The sequence below is a fragment of the Zonotrichia albicollis genome, chromosome 3, assembly GCF_047830755.1.
Source record: "Zonotrichia albicollis isolate bZonAlb1 chromosome 3, bZonAlb1.hap1, whole genome shotgun sequence".
Classification (NCBI taxonomy): Eukaryota; Metazoa; Chordata; class Aves; order Passeriformes; family Passerellidae; genus Zonotrichia; species Zonotrichia albicollis.
The window spans coordinates 841,068-859,544 of record NC_133821.1 but is presented as its reverse complement, the minus strand read 5'-3'; the positions used below and the strand labels follow the sequence as shown (position 1 = coordinate 859,544).

The 18,477-nt window shown below is 51.3% G+C and overlaps 2 protein-coding genes across 10 annotated transcripts in view; both read left to right on the top strand.

Moving 5' to 3' along the window:
* The first annotated feature begins 1,566 nt into the window (after positions 1–1,566).
* Positions 1,567–4,387, top strand: LOC141728518 (uncharacterized). The gene is made up of 4 exons (XM_074537293.1): positions 1,567–1,606; positions 2,619–2,755; positions 2,808–2,966; positions 2,997–4,387. The coding sequence occupies exons 1-4, from the start codon at positions 1,567–1,569 to the stop codon at positions 3,729–3,731; spliced, it is 1,071 nt and encodes a 356-aa protein (XP_074393394.1). The 3' UTR covers positions 3,732–4,387.
* Positions 4,388–8,961: 4,574 nt separating this feature from the next.
* LOC102064389 (dystrobrevin beta) overlaps positions 8,962–18,477 on the top strand; it is a 164,548-nt gene continuing 155,032 nt past the window's right edge. For all 9 annotated transcript variants that reach the window (XM_074536322.1, XM_074536320.1, XM_074536318.1 and 6 more), the window contains exons 1-2: positions 8,962–9,120; positions 9,707–9,786. The gene's annotated coding sequence lies outside the window, so the exon portion shown is untranslated. The remainder of the gene's footprint in view (positions 9,121–9,706; positions 9,787–18,477) is intronic.

Below are 18,477 nucleotides of genomic sequence, written 5' to 3'. Positions count from 1 at the left end.
GCTCTCACACACAGGCTGGGATTGTTGGGGTGTCTGACACGGCTGTCAGGCACAGGGTGGGATTGTTGGGGTGTCTGACAGGCACAGGCTGGGATTGTTGGGGTGTCTGACACAGCTCTCACACACAGGCTGGGATTGTTGGGGTGTCTGACACGGCTCTGGGTCACAGGGTGGGATTGTTGGGGTGTCTGACAGGCACAGGGTGGGATTGTTGGGGTGTACAGGGTGGGATTGTTGGGGTGTCTGACAGGCACAGGGTGGGATTGTTGGGGTGTCTGACACAGCTCTCACACACAGGGTGGTGTTGTTGGGGTGTCTGACACGGCTCTCACACACAGGGTGGGGTTGTTGGGGTGTCTGACACAGCTCTCACACACAGGATGGCATTGTTGGGGTGTCTGACACGGCTGTCACACACAGGGTGGGGTTGTTGGGGTGTCTGACAGGCACAGGGTGGGATTGTTGGGGTGCACAGGGTGACATTGTTGGGGTGTCTGACACGGCTCTCACACACAGGGTGGGATTGTTGGGGTGTCTGACACTGCTCTCACACACAGGGTGGTGTTGTTGGGGTGTCTGACACGGCTCTCACACACAGGCTAGGATTGTTGGGGTGTCTGACAGGCACAGGTGGGGTTGTTGGGGTGTCTGACACGGCTCTCACACACAGGGTGGCGTTGTTGGGGTGTCAGTGCAGGGTCAGGGTGGCACTGGATGGTTCCTGTGGGGCCGTTCCAGCACAGATATTCCGTGGCTCTGTGGTTTAGGTGTTGCTGACAAGGAAAAGGGAGTTCAGCCTGGGTCCTGTGGCACAGGAGCGTTTCCCTGCCTGCCTCTGGAGCAGCAGGGGCTCAGCATCACCTGCTCTGGTTGTGCCAGCTGGAATTCACTGCAGAGCAGTGACCCCACTGAGTGACTCCACATCTCTGCTCAGGATCCCCTGGTGAGGAGCATTTAAGGATTAGAAATTAACTCGATTTTTAAATCTAAACATTGCACAAAATTGTCCCCATGAGCATCTCCCAGCCGTGGTGGTGGTGGGGGAACCCAAGAATCCCCTGCCTGTGCCAGTTCCTGCTGTTTCCCACTTCCAGCTCTTGCTTGGAAGAGGAAATCCTGCATTTCTGTAAACCTGGGGAGGGAGGAGGCAGCGTGGGCTGGTTTGGAGCTGAGAGCAGCATCTGCCCACTCCTCCCTGCTAGTCCTGGGCTGGCACAGCCTGGCACAGGCCAACCTGCAGCTGACAGTCGTTCTCAGAGGAGGGTGAGAGGTTTCTGTGCACGCTTGGGTCAGTTCTGGTCTGTCCTTGGCTCCTCTCAGGCTGATTTTCCAGGCTGCTGCAGAGGAGGAAGCAGAGGATGAGGAGGGAGCTGTGACCTGAGCTCTCACAGGCGTTCAGCTGCTGCTGGAAAGGCTCTTCAGAGCTCCCCTGGCACTGCCCAAACCATCCCTGCCCGGCTGCTTCCTCCTGCTGGGTTTCCCTGGTGCCCTTGCTGAGCGTGGGTTTGCTGTGCCCATCCGTCCCTGGCAGTGCAGGGGTGCCATTCCCAGAGCCATCCCATGGGAATGTGCCCATCTGGCTGTGCCATCCAGGAGGAGCAGGCTGGTGACCCAGGGTGGCACTGCCCAGGGGAGGGTGGTGCTGGTGGCTCGGGAGTTTGCACCTGTCAGTGCCTTAATTCCATTTCATGGACCAACACTTAGCTTGGGCTACTTTTCTTCTATTTCTTGTGAAGGAAATCGATTTTCTCAGTGCCCACTGAGGTGTGAGCACGCTCCTGGTGCAGCCTGGGGGGCATCTGAGGGTGAGCAGAGGGCACTGGGTGTGAGGAGGTTGGTTGGGGTCAGGGGCTGGGTGTGATAACCCTGCAATGGGGACAAAGCCCGGAAGGTTCTGTGTGGGATTCTGGCTTTGTGGGGTTCCTGGGGTGGGACCTGCCTGTCCCACTGCTGGCACTAAATGCACCTCCACACGGGGTTTACAATAAAGGGATGTCGTGACAGAGTTTAGACCATTCAGCTTTGGTCCCCCAGGAATGGGTTTATTGGCACTGCAGGGAACGGTGGCATCAAAAATCCAGGATTTCCAAAGCCTGATGTCAGGGTGTGTGTGGCAGGGAAAGGAACCTGGCGAGGGAGGAGGTTTCGCTTTCCCTTTTCAGGACACAGAACTGGAATTAGAGCCTGAGCAATGCCCCAAACCCCACGGACAGGCTGTGGCACAGGAGGTGCCAGCACGGCTCTGGGGGTTCCGCTTCTGAGCCAGGTGGGCGGCAAGGGAAGGAATTTGATGTGGAATTTGACTTTCCCTCCGGGAATTTACAGGAAGGAGGAGCTTCCAAGCAGTTGCACTGGTTGGGGAGGTGGAATTATTTTTTATTTTGGTTGCACAAAACAGCTGCTGGAGCAGCAGTTCCTGGTCAGGTCGTTACTGGGAGGGACTTTCAGGAGGGACCCTCGGGAGGGATCCTTGGGTGGGATCATCAGGAGGGATCTTTAGGAAGGATCCTCAGGAGGGACCTTCAGGAGGGATCCTCAGGAGGCTTCCTCAGGTGGGATCCTCAGGAAGGACCCTCAGGAAGGACCCTCAGGAGGGACCCTCGGGAAGGATCCTTGAGAGGAATCCTCAGGAGGGATCCTCAGGAGGGATCTTTGGGAAGGATCCTCAGGAGAGACCCTCAGGGGGGATCCCTGGGAAGGACCCTTGGGAGGGACCCTCAGGAAGGACTCTCAGGAGGGACCTTCCAGGAGGGATCTTCAGGAGGGACACTTGGGAAGGACTCTCAGGAGGGTTCCTCGGGAGGGACCTTCAGAAGGAATCCTCGGGAGAGACCTTCAGGAGGGATTCTCAGGAGGGTTCCTCAGGTGGGATTCTCAGGAGGGACTCTCAGGAGGGATCCTCGGGAGGAACCTTCAGGAGGGACCCTTGGAAAGGATCCTCAGCAGGAATCCTCAGGAGGGATCCTTAGGAAGCAGGAATCCTCAGGAGGGATCCTCAGAAAGGATCCTCAGGAGGGACTCTCGGGAGGCACCTTCAGGAGGGTTCTTCAGGAGGGTTCCTCGGGAGGAACCTTCAGGAGGGTTCTTCAGGAGGAACTTTCAGGAGAGTTCTTCAGGGGCGTTCCTCAGGAGGAACCTTCAGGAGAGTTCTTCAGGAGGGTTCCTCAGGAGGAACCTTCAGGAGGAACCTTCAGGAGGGATCCTCAGGAGGAACCTTCAGGAGAGTTCTTCAGGAGGGTTTTTCAGGAGAGTTTTTTGGGAGGGTTCCTCAGGAGGAACCTTCAGGAGGGTTTTTCAGGAGGGCTCCTCAGGAGGGTTCTTCAGGAGGGATCCTCAGGAGGAACCTTCAGGAGGAACCTTCAGGAGGGTTCCTCAGGAGGGTTCCTCGGGAGGGTTCCTCGGGAGGGTTTTTTGGGAGGGTTCCTCGGGAGGGTTCCTCAGGAGGGTTCCTCGGGAGGGTTCCTCAGGAGGGTTCTTCAGGAGGGATCCTCAGGAGGGCTCTTCAGGAGGAACCTTCAGGAGGGTTTTTCAGGAGGGTTCCTCGGGAGGGTTCCTCGGGAGGGCCCCTCAGGGGAGGCAGCCCAGACCCTCCGTGGCAGGGGGTGGATCGGGAGCGGCTCTGGGCTTTCTCCCCTCCGGGAGGCTCCGTGCGAGGGGCGGAGAGCGGGGCTGGGCTTTCCCACAGCGGGGATGTGGGAGGCGGCGGGGCCGTGGCGGCATCGCTTTGCTGATTGATTGATTGATTAATTGATTAATTATCGCAGGTAATTGCAGGGATGGGCAGAGCGCTGCCGGCTGCCCGTGTGACACGGGCACAGGGCACAGGGCACAGGAGCTGGTGCCGGGAGCGAGCAGCCCTGGGTGGTTTTTAACGCTTAGAGTCGGAGAGCTTACAGTAATATATTTTAAATAATATATATATTTTAGTATGGGAAAGGAGCAGGCAAAGGAGGGGTTCTGGGTGGTGACAGGGTACCGGGGCTGTCCCTCGGCCAGGCCAGCGGGGTCACTGCAGCACAACTGAACCGGCTCCGTTCCTGCCGTTCATGCAATAAAAACGGGAATTCTCACAAACAAGCAATCCAATACTGTTTCCCAGAGGCTTTTCCTGTGTGGACAACAGGCCTGTAAACATAGTTCCAAAAAATCCTAAACCTTTGTCTTTTGCCTTTTTAAAAGGGACTTCGATTGGGCTTGAGGGTCTGTACAGCAAAATCGAGGTGACACCATTTGAAAATGTATTTTTACACAAATAATATAGAAAAAAAATCATATTTTACATAAGAATTTTAAGTATTTGAAATATGTGTATATATATACTGTATGTACTTCGTATATGCTTTATTTTACATTTTCAATGTATTAAAAAGTATTTGAGCTGGTTGGATCTGAGATGTAATAATGTTTAAAAGCACAAAAACGAGGGAAAGGAGCGTGAGGGGAGAGCGGGTGGGAGCTCTGCAGGGAAGCACAAACCCAGAGTGAGGGTTTGGGGAAGGCTGTGGCAGTTGGAGAGCTTAAATTGTTCTGATTTCCTCAATTCCTGGGATTTTCCAGCAGCTCCCCACAAGGATGACCCCACACAGCCAAAGCTGTCACAGCCCCTGCTCCAGACCAGCATCTGGGTGTGCTCCAGGGTGGGTGGGGGTAAATGATAAATGATAAATGATAAATGATAAATGGGTGGGATCTCCATGGAATCATTCAGGTTGGAAAAGAGCTCCCAGCTATGGAATCCACACTTTGACCAAACATCCACCGGTGCTGTCAAGGGAGCTCCAGCTGGGGGATTTCTCACTCTGCAGGGCTGCTGGTGCCAATCTTCCTGCAGAGGTGCATCCGTCTGTGTGGCACCAGAGTGAGTGGCACCAGAGGGGGCTCTGGGAGCAGACACAGCTCCGTGTTAGGAAAATCAATCCACAAACACCAGAGGTTCGTGTCCAAAAAGGAGATAGAGGAGGCCTTTTACTTTATTCCAATAAAGGGAGAGGCCATGGGCATTCCCCTGGGGTCTCTCCAATTTTTGGAGGATGCAGCATCCTTTTTATCCCAATTTCCCAGCCACATTTCCCTTCTCTCTTTCCCCATTTCTGAGCTACCTGAGAGGTACAAACTTCCCAAAACACCTGACACCAGAGACTTCCCTCTAATGTATAACCTTCCCTTTTAATTTTTAATTCTTACAGAATTTAGGGGTTTTCCCGATTGTTTCTTTCATCTTTCAATGTCCAGTTTCATTTATCAGCAAACCCAAGGTTTATTTGTAAAAGCAAATCTCTATTTCCATTCATCAGTCAGTGAATCCTTCCCCATTTCCCAGGGGCTGTGAAGGGCTGTCCCTCCTGTGCCTCAGCTCCCTGTCTGTCCCAATAATACACACTGGAACCTCCAAGGGAAAAGAAGGGAAGTTTATTGCTTGACCCCGATATAAATAGATGCAAATATTAATATTTGAATAAATTTAATATTAATAAATATTTGAATAAATTTAATATTAATAAATTCCAAAAGTGGCCCTGGATTGGACCAACAGTCCATCAATTCTCTCCTCCTCCAGAAAGGAATGCAAACCAATCATTATTTACATGAACACAATCCCTGGGGGACACATCTGGATACATATATATATATATTTTATATATAAATAGATATATATGTATAAAAGTCCACCTTAGTGTCTCAGAGGGGGATCCAGGGCGGCTCCCAACAGCCCATTCCCAGCCTGGCACTGGAATATCCGTGCCCTCAGGACATGGCACCAGACAAAATCCTTGCCTGTGGCTCATCTGCCCTGGATTCTGCTCCTCTTCCTCCCACCATGCCCTCTTTGGAAATGAATGTAGGATCTTGTAATTCCTCTTGTAAGACCCTCAAGAGAGCACTGCATTTGACCTGAGGCTGTGGAGAAGCTTCCAGAATTGATTGAGAGCCCTGGGATTACAGGTGAGGAGTTTGAATAGAAGTGTGTGGATGTCACAGGGTGAAAAACTTAGAGCTTGGGGTTTTAGAATGTAGTAATATATATAAAGCAAGATGGAGGTTTTAGGGCAGTGGCTGCTCCTTCTTCTTCACCTTCTTCTTTACCTTCTTCTTCTTCTTCCTCACCTTCTCCTTCTTCTTTACTTTGTTCTTCTCCTCACCTTCTTCACCTTCTTCTTTGCCTTCTTCTTCACCTTCTTCAACTTCTTCTCCACCGTCTTCCCCGTGGGTTTGGGTGCTGGTGGGTGGGTGGACAAAGGATCCAACGCCTTGGCACTGGACAAATGCTCCCCCGTCATGGTCCATCTTCTGCTCACCAAAACCATCTGGGGCCATGGCCTTGGGTCCTGCTGAGGCTTTTCAGGGATTTCCTTCTTCCTTCCCCTCACTTGCCTGGCTTTACAAGCTGTGGGTATCGGTTAAATTTTCTTTTTGGCATATTTTAAGGGGAAAATGTTGGTTTATTACTTAGCCTTAATAAATTCTGCAGATCCCTCAATTCTTGGGGTCCCAAAACACTTGAGGGGCATGGAACTGTAGATTTGGGGCAAAGAAAGAAACGGGAAGAAACCTGTATCAAGTGACAGGAACTTGATCACCCTTAAAATGGAGGGATTTGGGGAAACAGATGTGTGAGCAACTCACCTGATTTCTGACAGGAAAACTCTTGAGTGCACTTAACAACTGAGTAAAATCAGCAGCACTGAGGAACGTGCAAGAGCTTGGGATTTCTTTTCCCTGAATTCATTAAAAGTATCAACAATTCTGTATTTTAAGTATGGAGGGGGTTGGGGACCTGCCAGTGGGAATAATCCACCCCAGCCCTCAGGTGGCATCTTGGCGGCATCACTAGGCTGTAATTTATTCTTTTTAATCCGTGTGACTAATTAACGGCTCTGTCACGTTGTTCAGTAAGTAAAACTTTTTTTTTTTTCTAGCCAGGCCGAATTCCCCTGGGACCCTTGGGAAGAAGGAGGATGGGCACAGCCCACAGAGGAGGGGAAGCCTGAGCAAATAAGCGAGGCCATGGCACCATCTGGTGTTTTTGCAGGTTGCAGCACTTGTCCCTGCAGCCCACGGCAGACGGCTTTTCCAAATGCCGCTTTGGCTGCTGCTGCCTTTGGGGTGGAAACGCAGCCAGCAGGAATCACCTCCCTCACTCGGCCCCACTGCCACCCGTGCGCTTGGCGCCGGAATTCCAGGACAAATTCGGAATTCCGAGCCCTGTCACTGGCGCCGCTCGCAATGAGCATCGCCACAGCAGCAGCTGCAGCGGCAATTTCCCCTCTCGCTTGCTATTCCCTGCCAAAGCATTCCCTCCCGCTCCTAGCGGCTCCTCCTCTCCTCCACAGCCGGAACAGGCACAGACCGCGCTGTGCAGGAGGAGCTGTGACATTTGCACATGAGGGGACAGAGAGCCTGGAACAGGGCCCGTCCTGCCGGATCCTGCTCAGGAAACGCTGCCGGCATCGGTGCTGCTGCCAGCAAGGCGAGCAGGGACAGCCCCGGTGCCCAGGGAATGCTGTTATCCACAGGGATGGTCACAGCATGGAGCAGGGGATACCCTCACTGGAAACACTGCTGGCCGAGGAGCTGTGGGACATGGCAGGAGCTGTGACAGCCTCCCTGGCACAGGGGACACTCCTGCAGGGGCACAGTCCGTACGAGCCTGAGCTGCCCTCACAGCCCATAGAAACAGCGATCCACGGAATGGGTTGGTGGGAAGGGGCCTCAGAGCCCATCCAGTGCCACCCCTGCCATGGAAGGGACACCTCCCACTGTGCCAGGGTGTGCCAGTGTCCCGCCTGGCCTTGGGCACTGCCAAGGATCCAGGGTGGGCACCCTGTGCCAGGGCCTGCCCACCCTGCCAGGGAACAATTCCTCATTCCCAAGATCCCATCCAGCCCTGCCTTCTGGCAGTGGGAGCCATTCCCTGTGTCTGTCCCTCCATGCCTTGTCCTCAGTCTCTCTGCAGCTCTCCTGGAGCCCCTTCAGGCTCTGGAAGTGGCTCCAGGATCTCCCTGGATCCTTCTCCAGCCTGAACATTCCCAGCTCTGCCAGCCTGGCTCCATGGCAGAGGAGCTCCAGCCCTGGGAGCTGAGGGGATGGAGCTCTTCAATGGCTGTGGCTGGATGCTGAGGGGACGGCAGTTTGTTCACAGCTGTGAGGGACAGCCACGGCAGCCACAGTGCTGAGGGATGGTGCTGAGGGACAGTGATGGCTGACATAGTGCTAAGGGATGGCTGTGAGAGGACCCCTAGCTGAAACAGTGGTGAGCAGATGGTGCTGAGGGACAGCCATGGCTGAGGGATGGCTGTGAGGGGCCTCATGGCTGACACGGTGCTGAGGGATGGCTGTAACGGGACCCAAGGCTGACATAGTGCTGAGGAATGGTGCTGAGGGACAGCCATGACACGGTACTGAGCTGTGAGGGACAGCCATGGCTGACACGGTGCTAAGGGATGGTGACGAGGGGCAGTCATGACACGGTACTGAGCTGTGAGGGACAGTCATGGCTGACACGGTGCTGAGCTGTGAGGGACAGCCATGGCTTACACGGTGCTGAGGGATGGCTGTGAAGGGACGGCCATGGCTGACACAGTGCTGGGGGATGGTGCTGAGGGACAGCCACGGCTGAGGGATGGCTGTGAGGGAGCCCATGGCTAACGCGGTGCGGAGCGGATGCTGCTGAGGGACAGCCATAGCTGAGGGATGGCTGTGAGGAGACTCACGGCTGACGGAGCCTCAGCGCAGCCCCAGCCATCGCTCCGCCCCCCTCTCTCCCCTCAAGCGGCCGCAGCCCCTCAGGGCGGGCCGGGGGCGGGGCCGCCCCTGGGCTGCTCGCGCTGCGCCTGCGCAGTCCCGCCGCGCCCCGGGGTGAGCGCCGCGCGGCGCGGGCGCGCTGTGGCGGAGGCGGGAGCGCGCCAGGCGGCGCTGGCCGCCGATTGGCTGAGAGGCGCGAGAAGGCGGGGCCGGGCGGGCTCGGATTGGTGGGGGGCCGCGCGCCCCCGGCGGAGGCGGGCCCTGATTGGCCGGGGCGCCGCGCGGCGGCGGCCGGGACCGTTGGAGCGCGGCGGCGGCTAAGGCGGCCCGGCCGCCCCTGGAGCCCCGGGAGCCGCGGCAGCCCCGGCACCGGCTCAGGTACGGGGGGAACGGCGGGGCTGGGCCGGGGGGAGCCCAGCGGGACCGGGTCACCGCGCTGGGGGAGGGCGGCCGCTGGTTTGGCCGTGCTCCGGTGTTCCTCCCGGCCGCGGAACAGCTGCTGGCAGGCAGCCGCAATGTGTGGGCTGCGTTGCTTTGGTGTTATCGGGAGACCCGCGATGTGCAGACTCCATTGCTTTGGTGTTAACGGGGGATCCGGGTGTGCAGGCTGCATTGCTTCGGTGTTAACGGGGGATCCGGGTGTGCAGGCTGCATTGCTCTGTAATTTACGGGAGACTCGGGATGTGCAGGCTGCACTGATTTGTAATTAACGGGAGACCTGGAACGGGCAGGCTCCACTGATCTATAATTAACGGGACACTCGGGATGTGCAGGTTGCAGTGATCTATAATTAACGGGAGACCCGGGATGTGCAGGCTCCCCTGGTCTGCAGTTAACGGGAGCAGCAGCCAGGGCACAAGCAGCACCGTGCTGGGGCTGTGAAATGAGGCAGTGTCGTTTTTCCATGGCAAACCGCTGCTTTCTCACAGGCACAGCTCACTTGCTGTTATTCGCCTCTCCTTAGGTCGTGGTTTAAATGTCTGAAGAAGGAAGTGAGCCCAGGAAAGTGGAAGCTGCCCTGAGAGACTTGTCAGTGTGATTCAGGTAACGGGATCTGTTGGGATTGACTGTGGTGTTGACATTAAAATCTTGTGTTCTGCATGTTCAGTTGCCTGTTTCTGACACTCACAAGACTGATACTGACATTTTTCACTGATGACAAACTTGTGCTGTGAAGCAGTGACTCCTGCATTTTCTGTTATGTGCTGGACATGTGGAAATATGGAATCATGTAAAAAGATGGAATCCTCCGTTTCAAATTCCTCCAGAATTCTGTTTGTTGTGCAACACATCCCTCGTCTGGGGAAGGTGAATCATAGAATTACCAAATGCTTTGGGTGGGAAAGAGCTTTAAACAGCATTGAATTCCACCCTGCTGCCATGGCAGGGACACTTTCCACTGTCCCAGGCTGCTCCAAGCCCCAGCCTGGCCTTGGGCACTGCCAGGGACCCAGGGGTGGCACTGGCTGAGCTTTCAGGTCCCTTCCCACTCAAACCAGTCAGTGCCAAGGGAGCAGCTCCCAGGCTGGGCTGCCAGAGCTGGCTCTGACTGTTCCACAATCCTGTATTTAAGGGGACACATGCAGGGCCTCCTGTGAGCTCTGTGGGACACCCTCATTGTTCACTGCACTTCCCGTGGTGCTGAATGCAGCAGCCCTGCCAGCATTGTCCCAGGCTCCCTGGCTTTGGAGCAGTTTTTTGGAGCAGTAAATGGCTTTTTGTGTTGGCTGGGGTGCAGCTGATGCAGCCAGGCCTCTGCTTTATCCCAGGACCCAAGAGCAGTGCATGTTTTAGGGAGTGCTGAGTAGGGGACCTAGGAAGGAGTTGTGAGTTAGGCAGCCCTTTAAACCAAGGGGTTTGTTCTGAGCTGGTCAGCCCTTTAAGCCAGGGTGGATGCTCTGAATTAGGACACCTTTAAACCAGGGTGGATGCTCTGAGTTAAGCAGCCCTTTAAACCAAGGTGGATGTTCTCAGTTTGGTGGATGTGTTCAGTTGTGCAGCCCTTTAAACCAAGCTGGATTTGTTATGAGTTAGGAACCCTTTAAACCAGGGTAGATGTGTTCATTTAGGAGCCCTTTAAACCAAGCTGGATGTTCTCAGCCCTTTAAACCAGGGTGGATGTTCTCAGTTGGGTGGATGTGTTCAGTTGTGCAGCCCTTTAAATCAGAGTGGGTGTATTCAATTAGGAGCCCTTTAAACCCTGGTGGATGAGTTCATTTAGGAGCTCTTTAAACCAAGGTGGATGTTCTGAGTTGTGCAGCCCTTTAAATCAAGGTGGGTGTATTCAGTTGGGAGCTCTTTAAACCAAGGTGGATGTTCTGAATTAGGAGTTTTTTTAGCCAAGGTGGATGTTCTGAGTTCTTCAAGCCAGGGTGAATGTTCTGAGTTAGGCAGCCCTTTAAACCAAGATGTGTGTCTTCAGTTAGGAGCCCTTTAATCCAAGGTGGATGTTCTGAGTTAGGACCCCTTTAAACCAGGGTGGATGTTCTCAGCCCTTTAAACCAAGGTAAATGTTCTCAGCCCTTTAAACCAGGGTGGATGTGATTTTGTTGTTTGTCTCTGGTTTAGTGTTTAAACAGATTTCTATTGATAAAACTGTACCTGAATTAAAATAGTTTCATGGGCCTTTCCCAGTCCTGTGGGCTTTGAGGACTGAACTATTTTAACTTCTCAGCTGTGCTTAAATAATACAGATTTATTAAAAAAAACTTATGTAATGAAGATTTTTAGGCAGCCTAGATCTGGAAGAAACAGTAGGAGATCTTAAAATTCCACAGCAGACAGCACATTATATTTGGCCAGGTGGAAACAAATAGAATTATGACAGCAGGTGCCAATTCATCACTAAGTTTTAAAAGAGTTGGATGTCTGAAGGATGTGCTGTGGTTACAAAACACTTAAAAACATAGGAACTTAAGTAGCTACTGAGTGACTGACTGCAAGGTGAGGTATTTTCAGTCTTTGCCAGTGCAAATTTTGACTTTATTTAGATCAGAGGCTGGACTCAGTGATTCTGGGATTTAAGAGGTAAAGGGGTGTCCTGCCATAAAGCAAACAGGGAGGAAGCTGAGGCCCTCACTAAAACCTTTATTTATTTAATTTTTAAAACAGAAAGTGACAAAACTAGGTGATAAAAGCTCTTAGTTTCACAGAAGGCAATGGTAAATGTCATCAGCTGGACTTGCACCTCAGGCTTGTGTTGTTCCTGTGCAAAGCAAGCCCTTTGTGAGCAGTGAGGAGCAGTTTGGGTGCTGCCAGGCTTTGAAGCAGGGGCTGTGTGTGTGTCTGGCAGCTCAGGCAAAGTCAAAGTTACCAGGCCTGTGTGGGTGTTCAGTTCCCATTGCCCGGGGCACTGGCAGAGAGACTTTTAAATGCAGATTAATGGTTCTGTGCTCCTTTCAGTAATATCTGACCCTTCACAAACCTGGGATTATTTCAGTTTGGACCTGTGAAGCTGGTGAGGAAGATTTCACACTGTAAGTTAATGAAGGAGGTGAAATTAATGAGTTAAAACTGAGCAAGCTGTTTTATCCTGAAGTCATTTGTGATGGGGGAAAGCAGTTGCTGTTTGCAGGTGTTCCTGACTGGAGTTTCCCTCCTCCCCAGGTGTGTAGGGAGCTCTCAGCTGCCAGGTGTGTGGGACCTGCTCCTGCTCCACCTCCCAGGCTGGGGTAATGGGAGAAGGGCAGGAATGCAGCTCAGAGCCCTCCTCATCATGAATATTGCACTCAGGGCTCTGCTGTGGGGTCAGGTGGAGAGGGGAGGCTTTGCCAGGTTCTCCTGGGAGCACTGAGTGCTCAGAAATCCCCTCCACAATAAAGAGTCTTCCCTTCCTGAGAGGTGAGCTCTTAATTAGACTGTTTCCATTTTTTCCTGCTCAGAAATCCTCCTGTAATGTTTCAGTAGCCTTTCAGTAATATCTGACCCTTCACAAACCTGGGATTATTTCAGTTTGGACCTGTGAAGCTGGTGAGGAAGATTTCACACTGTAAGTTAATGAAGGAGGTGAAATTAATGAGTTAAAACTGAGCAAGCTGTTTTATCCTGAAGTCATTTATGATGGGGGAAAGCAGTTGCTGTTTGCAGGTGTTCCTGACTGGAGTTTCCCTCCTCCCCAGGTGTGCAGGGAGCTCTGAGCTGCCAGGTGTGTGGGACCTGCTCCTGCTCCACCTCCCAGCCTGGGGTAATGGGAAAAGGGCAGGAATGCAGCTCAGAGCCCTCCTTATCATGAATATTGCACTCAGGGCTCTGCTGTGGGCTCAGGTGGAGAGGGGAGGCTTTGCCAGGTTCCCTTGGGAGCACTGAGTGCTCAGAAATCCCCTCCACAAAAATGAGTCTTCCCTTCCTGAGAGGGAGGGTTTGGCTTTAATTAGACTGTTCCCAACTTCTTCCTGCTCAGAAATCCTCCTGTAATGTTCCATTTCTCTCACCCCACAGGAGCACTGCTTTATTTCAAGGAAACACTTTGAGCTGCTGGATTTGCTCTTGTTTGCAGGCTCATGGTAAATGCCATGACATGAACTTCAACAGGCAGGTTGGAAAAAGGCATTTCTGCTCCTCAGGCTGTGGGGCAGTGAGGGAGGATGAGGGTTTGCCTCTGGTTTGGCACTGAGTGTGCTGGAGAGCAGACCTGTGCCAGGACAATCTGTGCTCAGCCCTCAGTGCTGGCCTGCAGAGCCAGGGCACAGAGAGCAATGGGCACAGAGAGCTTCAAATGGCACCTTGGCAGCAGGGCTGGCACCTCAGTGCCACCCTCACCATCCTTGGCCTGACCTGCGAGTCCTCAGGGCTGGGACTGCTCTCTGTTCTGGGCTCTCAGCTGACTCTGATGTGAAATCACAGAAGCTCAGGTGGTTTGGAGCTCTCCTGGGTGTGAGTTTGTTCTGTTTTGTCTGGAGGGAAGCTGTGTTAAAGGTTTTGCAAGGCTGTCAAAGAAACCTCTGATTAAATAATTGTGACTTGTTCCATCTTTGTTGATCTTGAATCCAGTACAATGTGTACCTTTGGGTTTTGGGGCAGCTGCTGCTGGAAGGTGCTTGGTGGGCCCAGAGAAGCTCCTGCACTTGCTGGAGATGCAGAAATAACATTTCAGGGTACTTTTCATCCTTTTATGCACAGTTTCTTTTGCTTCAGTTAATTGTCTTCTAATTGATGGGAACAGAGTTTAAAATGTTAAAGGTAAATGAGAAGAATTGTCAGAAGTGGTTAAAATGTGCTTCAAAAGATGTTACCAGTCTACTTGAACAAGTATGGAAGGTTTGTCTTTTCCTGGGGTCAGGTGTGTCCTCCTGAAATCACTTCAGGTCACTCCTATCCTGGGAAATGCCACAGGGGAACCAAGGAGGATTTCTGATTAATTATCTTAATTATGCTGAGGAAAGGGATTGGGAATAGGAACCAGGAGAACAAAGAAATGAGTAAAAGCATCAGATATTTTGGACAGACAGAGGGAGAGGAGGGGATTAAATCAGTCATTGTTCAAATTAGGAAAGAAAAGGAAAAAACCTTCCTATTTTTATTGAAGTCTGAGATGAACAAATATAAGCACCTTTATATCATAAGGAAGTTTACTTTTATACTTGAACAAAACATTTATGAGAGTTCAGAAATTATTTGAGATGGTTTCTATCAAAAGTCAGTGGAAGCCAGACGAGCTCAGAAGCCCCAAGCCAGGAAGTGCCAAAGCAGATGGACAGCAGTAAGTTTTCCTGCCAGCACAGGTATGCCCTCAATTTTTATTCAATATTTTCATCCCAGTTATGCTATTTATTAAAGTTACCTTTTTAAGAGAGAATGAACTGACAGGGGAGGAAAGCAGGAATAGTTGTTCCTTGTGATCAGAAAAATGGCAGAAAGTCACTGAGCCTCCTTCCCTGTGTCAGGCACAGATCAGCCCATGCCCCAACTGGATTTTGGATTTATTTTAATTACAAGTTATTTCTGACCATAAATAGGTATGGGCACAAGTTTATCAGCCCATGCCCCAAACTGGATTTTGGGTTTATTTTAATTACAAGTTATTTCTGACCATAAATAGGTATGGGCACAAGTTTATCAGCCCATGCCCCAAACTGGATTTTGGATTTATTTTAATTACAAGTTATTTCTGACCATAAATAGGTATGGGCACAAGTTTATCAGCCCATGCCCCAAACTGGATTTTGGATTTATTTTAATTACAAGTTATTTCTGACCATAAATAGGTATGGGCACAGTTTTATCTTCATGCAGCAACTGCAGTTTAATCAGTGCCATCAAATATTATTTCTGCTAATGCCATGCCAGGAATGTGAACCAAGTCAGATTTAATAATTGGTAAATGAACTTTTCTTTCTCTGTTCTTGCCAACAGAGAAAGCTCAGTGCAAAGCAATGTCTGGAAATGGTTATCAGACCCTAAAGGTCAGAATCCCCTTTGGAGCGTTCCTTAGAGGTGGAAATTGAGAATGAAACAAAATTAACTTGAAACAAAACAAATACAGCTACAAAAACAAACTATAACCATCTGAAAAATGCCTGTGCTCAGTGGGGCTGGGCTCTTCCTCCAGGAACTGACACAGCCTGAGCTGCACCAAGGGAATTTAGGCTGGACATCAGGAAAAAGGCCTTTACAGAAAGGGTGATAAAGTTCTGGAATGGATGGTAAAATACTGGAGTGGGGAGCTGGTGGATCCCCATCCCTGGGTGTGTTGAACAGAGCCTGGATGTGGCACTGGGGGCCAGGGCTGAGCTGAGGTGGTGGGGTTGGGTTGGACTCGATGATCTTGGAGGTCTCTCCCAACGCAGTGATTCTGAGATTCTGTGACTGAGTGTGACTCAGTGATTCTGTGACTGAGTGGTTCTGATTCTGTGTGATTCTGTGTGATGCTGTGATTGTGTGATTCTGATTGTGTGTGATTGTGTGTGATTCTAATTCTGTGTGATTGTGTGACTCTGTGATTTGGATTCTGTGATTGTGTGTGACTGTGATTCTGATTCTGTGATTCTGATTCTGTGATTCTGATTCTGAGATTCTGTGTAATTCTGTGATTCTGATTGTGTGTGATTGTGTGAACTGTGATTGTGTGTGAGTGTGATTCTGGTTGTGTGATTCTGTGTGATTCAATGATTCTGTGTGATTCTGTGATTGTGTGTTACTGACTGTCTGATTTTGTGATTGTGATTCTGTGATTCAGTGATTCTGATTCTGTGACTGTGATTCTGTGCTTGTGTGTGATTGAGTGATGCTGATTGTGTTACCATGTGTGATTGAGTGATGCTGATTGTGTGTGCCCGTGATCCCGTGTGTGCCCGTGATCCCGTGTGTGCCCGTGATCCCGTGTGTGCCCGTGACCCCGTGTGTGCCCGTGATCCCGTGTGTGCCCGTGACCCCGTGTGTGGCCGTGATCCCGTGTGTGGCCGTGATCCCGTGTGTGGCCGTGATCCCGTGTGTGCCCGTGATCCCGTGTGTGCCCGTGATCCCGTGTGTGCCCGTGACCCCGTGTGTGCCCGTGATCCCGTGTGTGCCCGTGATCCCGTGTGTGCCCGTGATCCCGTGTGTTCCTGTGTGATTGTGTGTGCCCGTGATCCCGTGTGCGCCCGTGATCCCGTGTGTGCCTGTGATCCCGTGTGTGGCTGTGATCCCGTGTGTGGCTGTGATCCCGTGTGTGGCTGTGATCCCGTGTGTGCCCGTGATCCCGTGTGTGCCCGTGGTCCCGTGTGTGCCCGTGATCCCGTGTGTGCCCGTGATCCCGTGTGTGGCTGTGACCCCGTGTGTGCCCGTGATCCCGTGTGTGCCCGTGACCCCGTGTGTGCCCGTGATCCCGTGTGTGCCCGTGATCCCGTGTGTGCCCGTGATCCCGTGTGTGCCCGTGATCCCGTGTGTGGCTGTGACCCCGTGTGTGCCCGTGACCCCGTGTGTGCCCGTGATCCCGTGTGTGCCCGTGATCCCGTGTGTGCCCATGATCCCGTGTGTGGCTCAGGGCTGGTTCCCCGAGCACAGAGCTGCCTGTGGAGCTGTCCTTGGGCCGTTACCTACAGCTGATGAGCTCCAAGAAGAGCGAAACCTGCTAAGCAAGGTCCTGTAGTATTGGCCTGAACCTGGGGGCACTGCCAGGGGGGCACTGCCAGGGGGGCACTGCCAGGGGGTGCCAATGTCACCTCCTGTGCTGGTGCAGAGCTCTGACAGGGTCAGCCCTGGCACAGAGCAGGGGCTCTCCCTGTTCTCTCCCTGCTTTGGGACAGGAAAAACAAGGGGAGCAAGAAAAATGTGAGTTTATAGAATTATATATGTGTATGTATATATATATATATACATGTGTGTGTGTGTGTATATATATATATATGTGCATATATATATATATAAAAATTTTGTCTATATTATATTATATATATGATTTTATGTTTAATATATATTATATATAAATAAAACATATATATAATTTATATATTGTATTTATAATTTTCTTTATATATAAAATTTTATATACAGAATATATAATAATATATAAAATATATATAATATATATAACATATATAATTTAATATATATAAATATATATTTATATATATTATATATATTTTATATATATATAAATTAATATATATATAAAAATTAATATATATATAAAATACAGTTATTTTAGATGGTGGCCAAGAGTAGAATTTCCCACAGTAATTGGTGTGGGATTTTTCTAAATTGGCTCTGCTGTTAACTCTGTCAGAGGATGCTGCTGAGGTTGTACCTGTGGAAAGGGGGAGAAGGTGAAAGGATGAAGGGAAATGATGAAATTTTGGAAGTTCACATCAGACACACTCAGCTGCAGTTTTCTAAGGTACTGCCTTGTTTTCTGCTTTTAGTTGAACATATATTTTTCAATAAGGATTTCCAAATAGCTGGATTTCCTGTCCCTGGCCAGGCTGGGCGCTGGCACACCCTGGCACAGTGGCAGTGTCCCTGCCATGGCAGGGTGGCACTGGGTGGGCCCATCCTGGATTCTGTACTCGATTGCTTTCCCCTCCATCATTCCAGCCCATCTTGTGTTTCCTGGCACTTTGCTCACGGATTTTGCTGCCATTTTTGAAAAACCAAGGAGCCAGCAAACAAACAAACAAAACCCACGCAAAAAAAATCCCAACCAAAACCCAAACCCAGCCTCCCCACCCCCTTCAAAGAACCCAACCCAACAAACCAAACCAGCTCAGGCCAAGCTGCTGCTTCCCTTCCCAGTTTTGGGAGCTGAGCACTGTAATTTACATCCCAAACATAGCTGCAGTTCTTGTGGGTTTGGTTCATTGCTGTTTTGAACTTGGGGAAGATTCCCCATCTGCCTTCTTGCCAGCCTCACCACCGAGGGATCCTCCTGTGCCTGGTGGTTCAGGGATTAAAAACAGGTTTGTCAATTCTCCTCACAGAACCTCATTGCCAGCCCTGGCAGCAGTGTGGGAGCTGGGCTCTGCTTTCAGGGACAGGGACAGGACAAGGGGAAATGGCCCAGGCTGGGCCAGGGCAGGCTCAGGTGGGTGTTGGGGACAATTCCCACCTGGAAAGGGCTGTCCTGCCCTGGCAGGGTGGATTCCCCATCCCTGGAGGGTTTCAAAGCCCTGTGGATGTGGCACTTGGGGACAGGGGACAGTGCTGGGGATGGCTGGGTCCCTGAGGGCTTTTCCAGCCTGAACAATTCTGTGTTTCCATTGCTGGATTCTCTCAGCAGCTCCAGGGCTGAGCTGCTCTCCCAGGGAAAAGTTCAAACCTTCT

What these genes read in the sequence shown, in the direction of transcription:
- LOC141728518 (XM_074537293.1), top strand. Translation starts at nt 1,567, where the DNA reads ATGTGCCCATCTGGCTGTGCCATCCAGGAGGAGCAGGCTG. An exon ending in CATCCAGGAGGAGCAGGCTG is followed by an intron (nt 1,607 to 2,618) that starts GTGACCCAGGGT and finishes AGGATCCTTGAG; the next exon opens with AGGAATCCTCAGGAGGGATC. An exon ending in GAATCCTCAGGAGGGATCCT is followed by an intron (nt 2,967 to 2,996) that starts TAGGAAGCAGGA and finishes AGGAGGGATCCT; the next exon opens with CAGAAAGGATCCTCAGGAGG.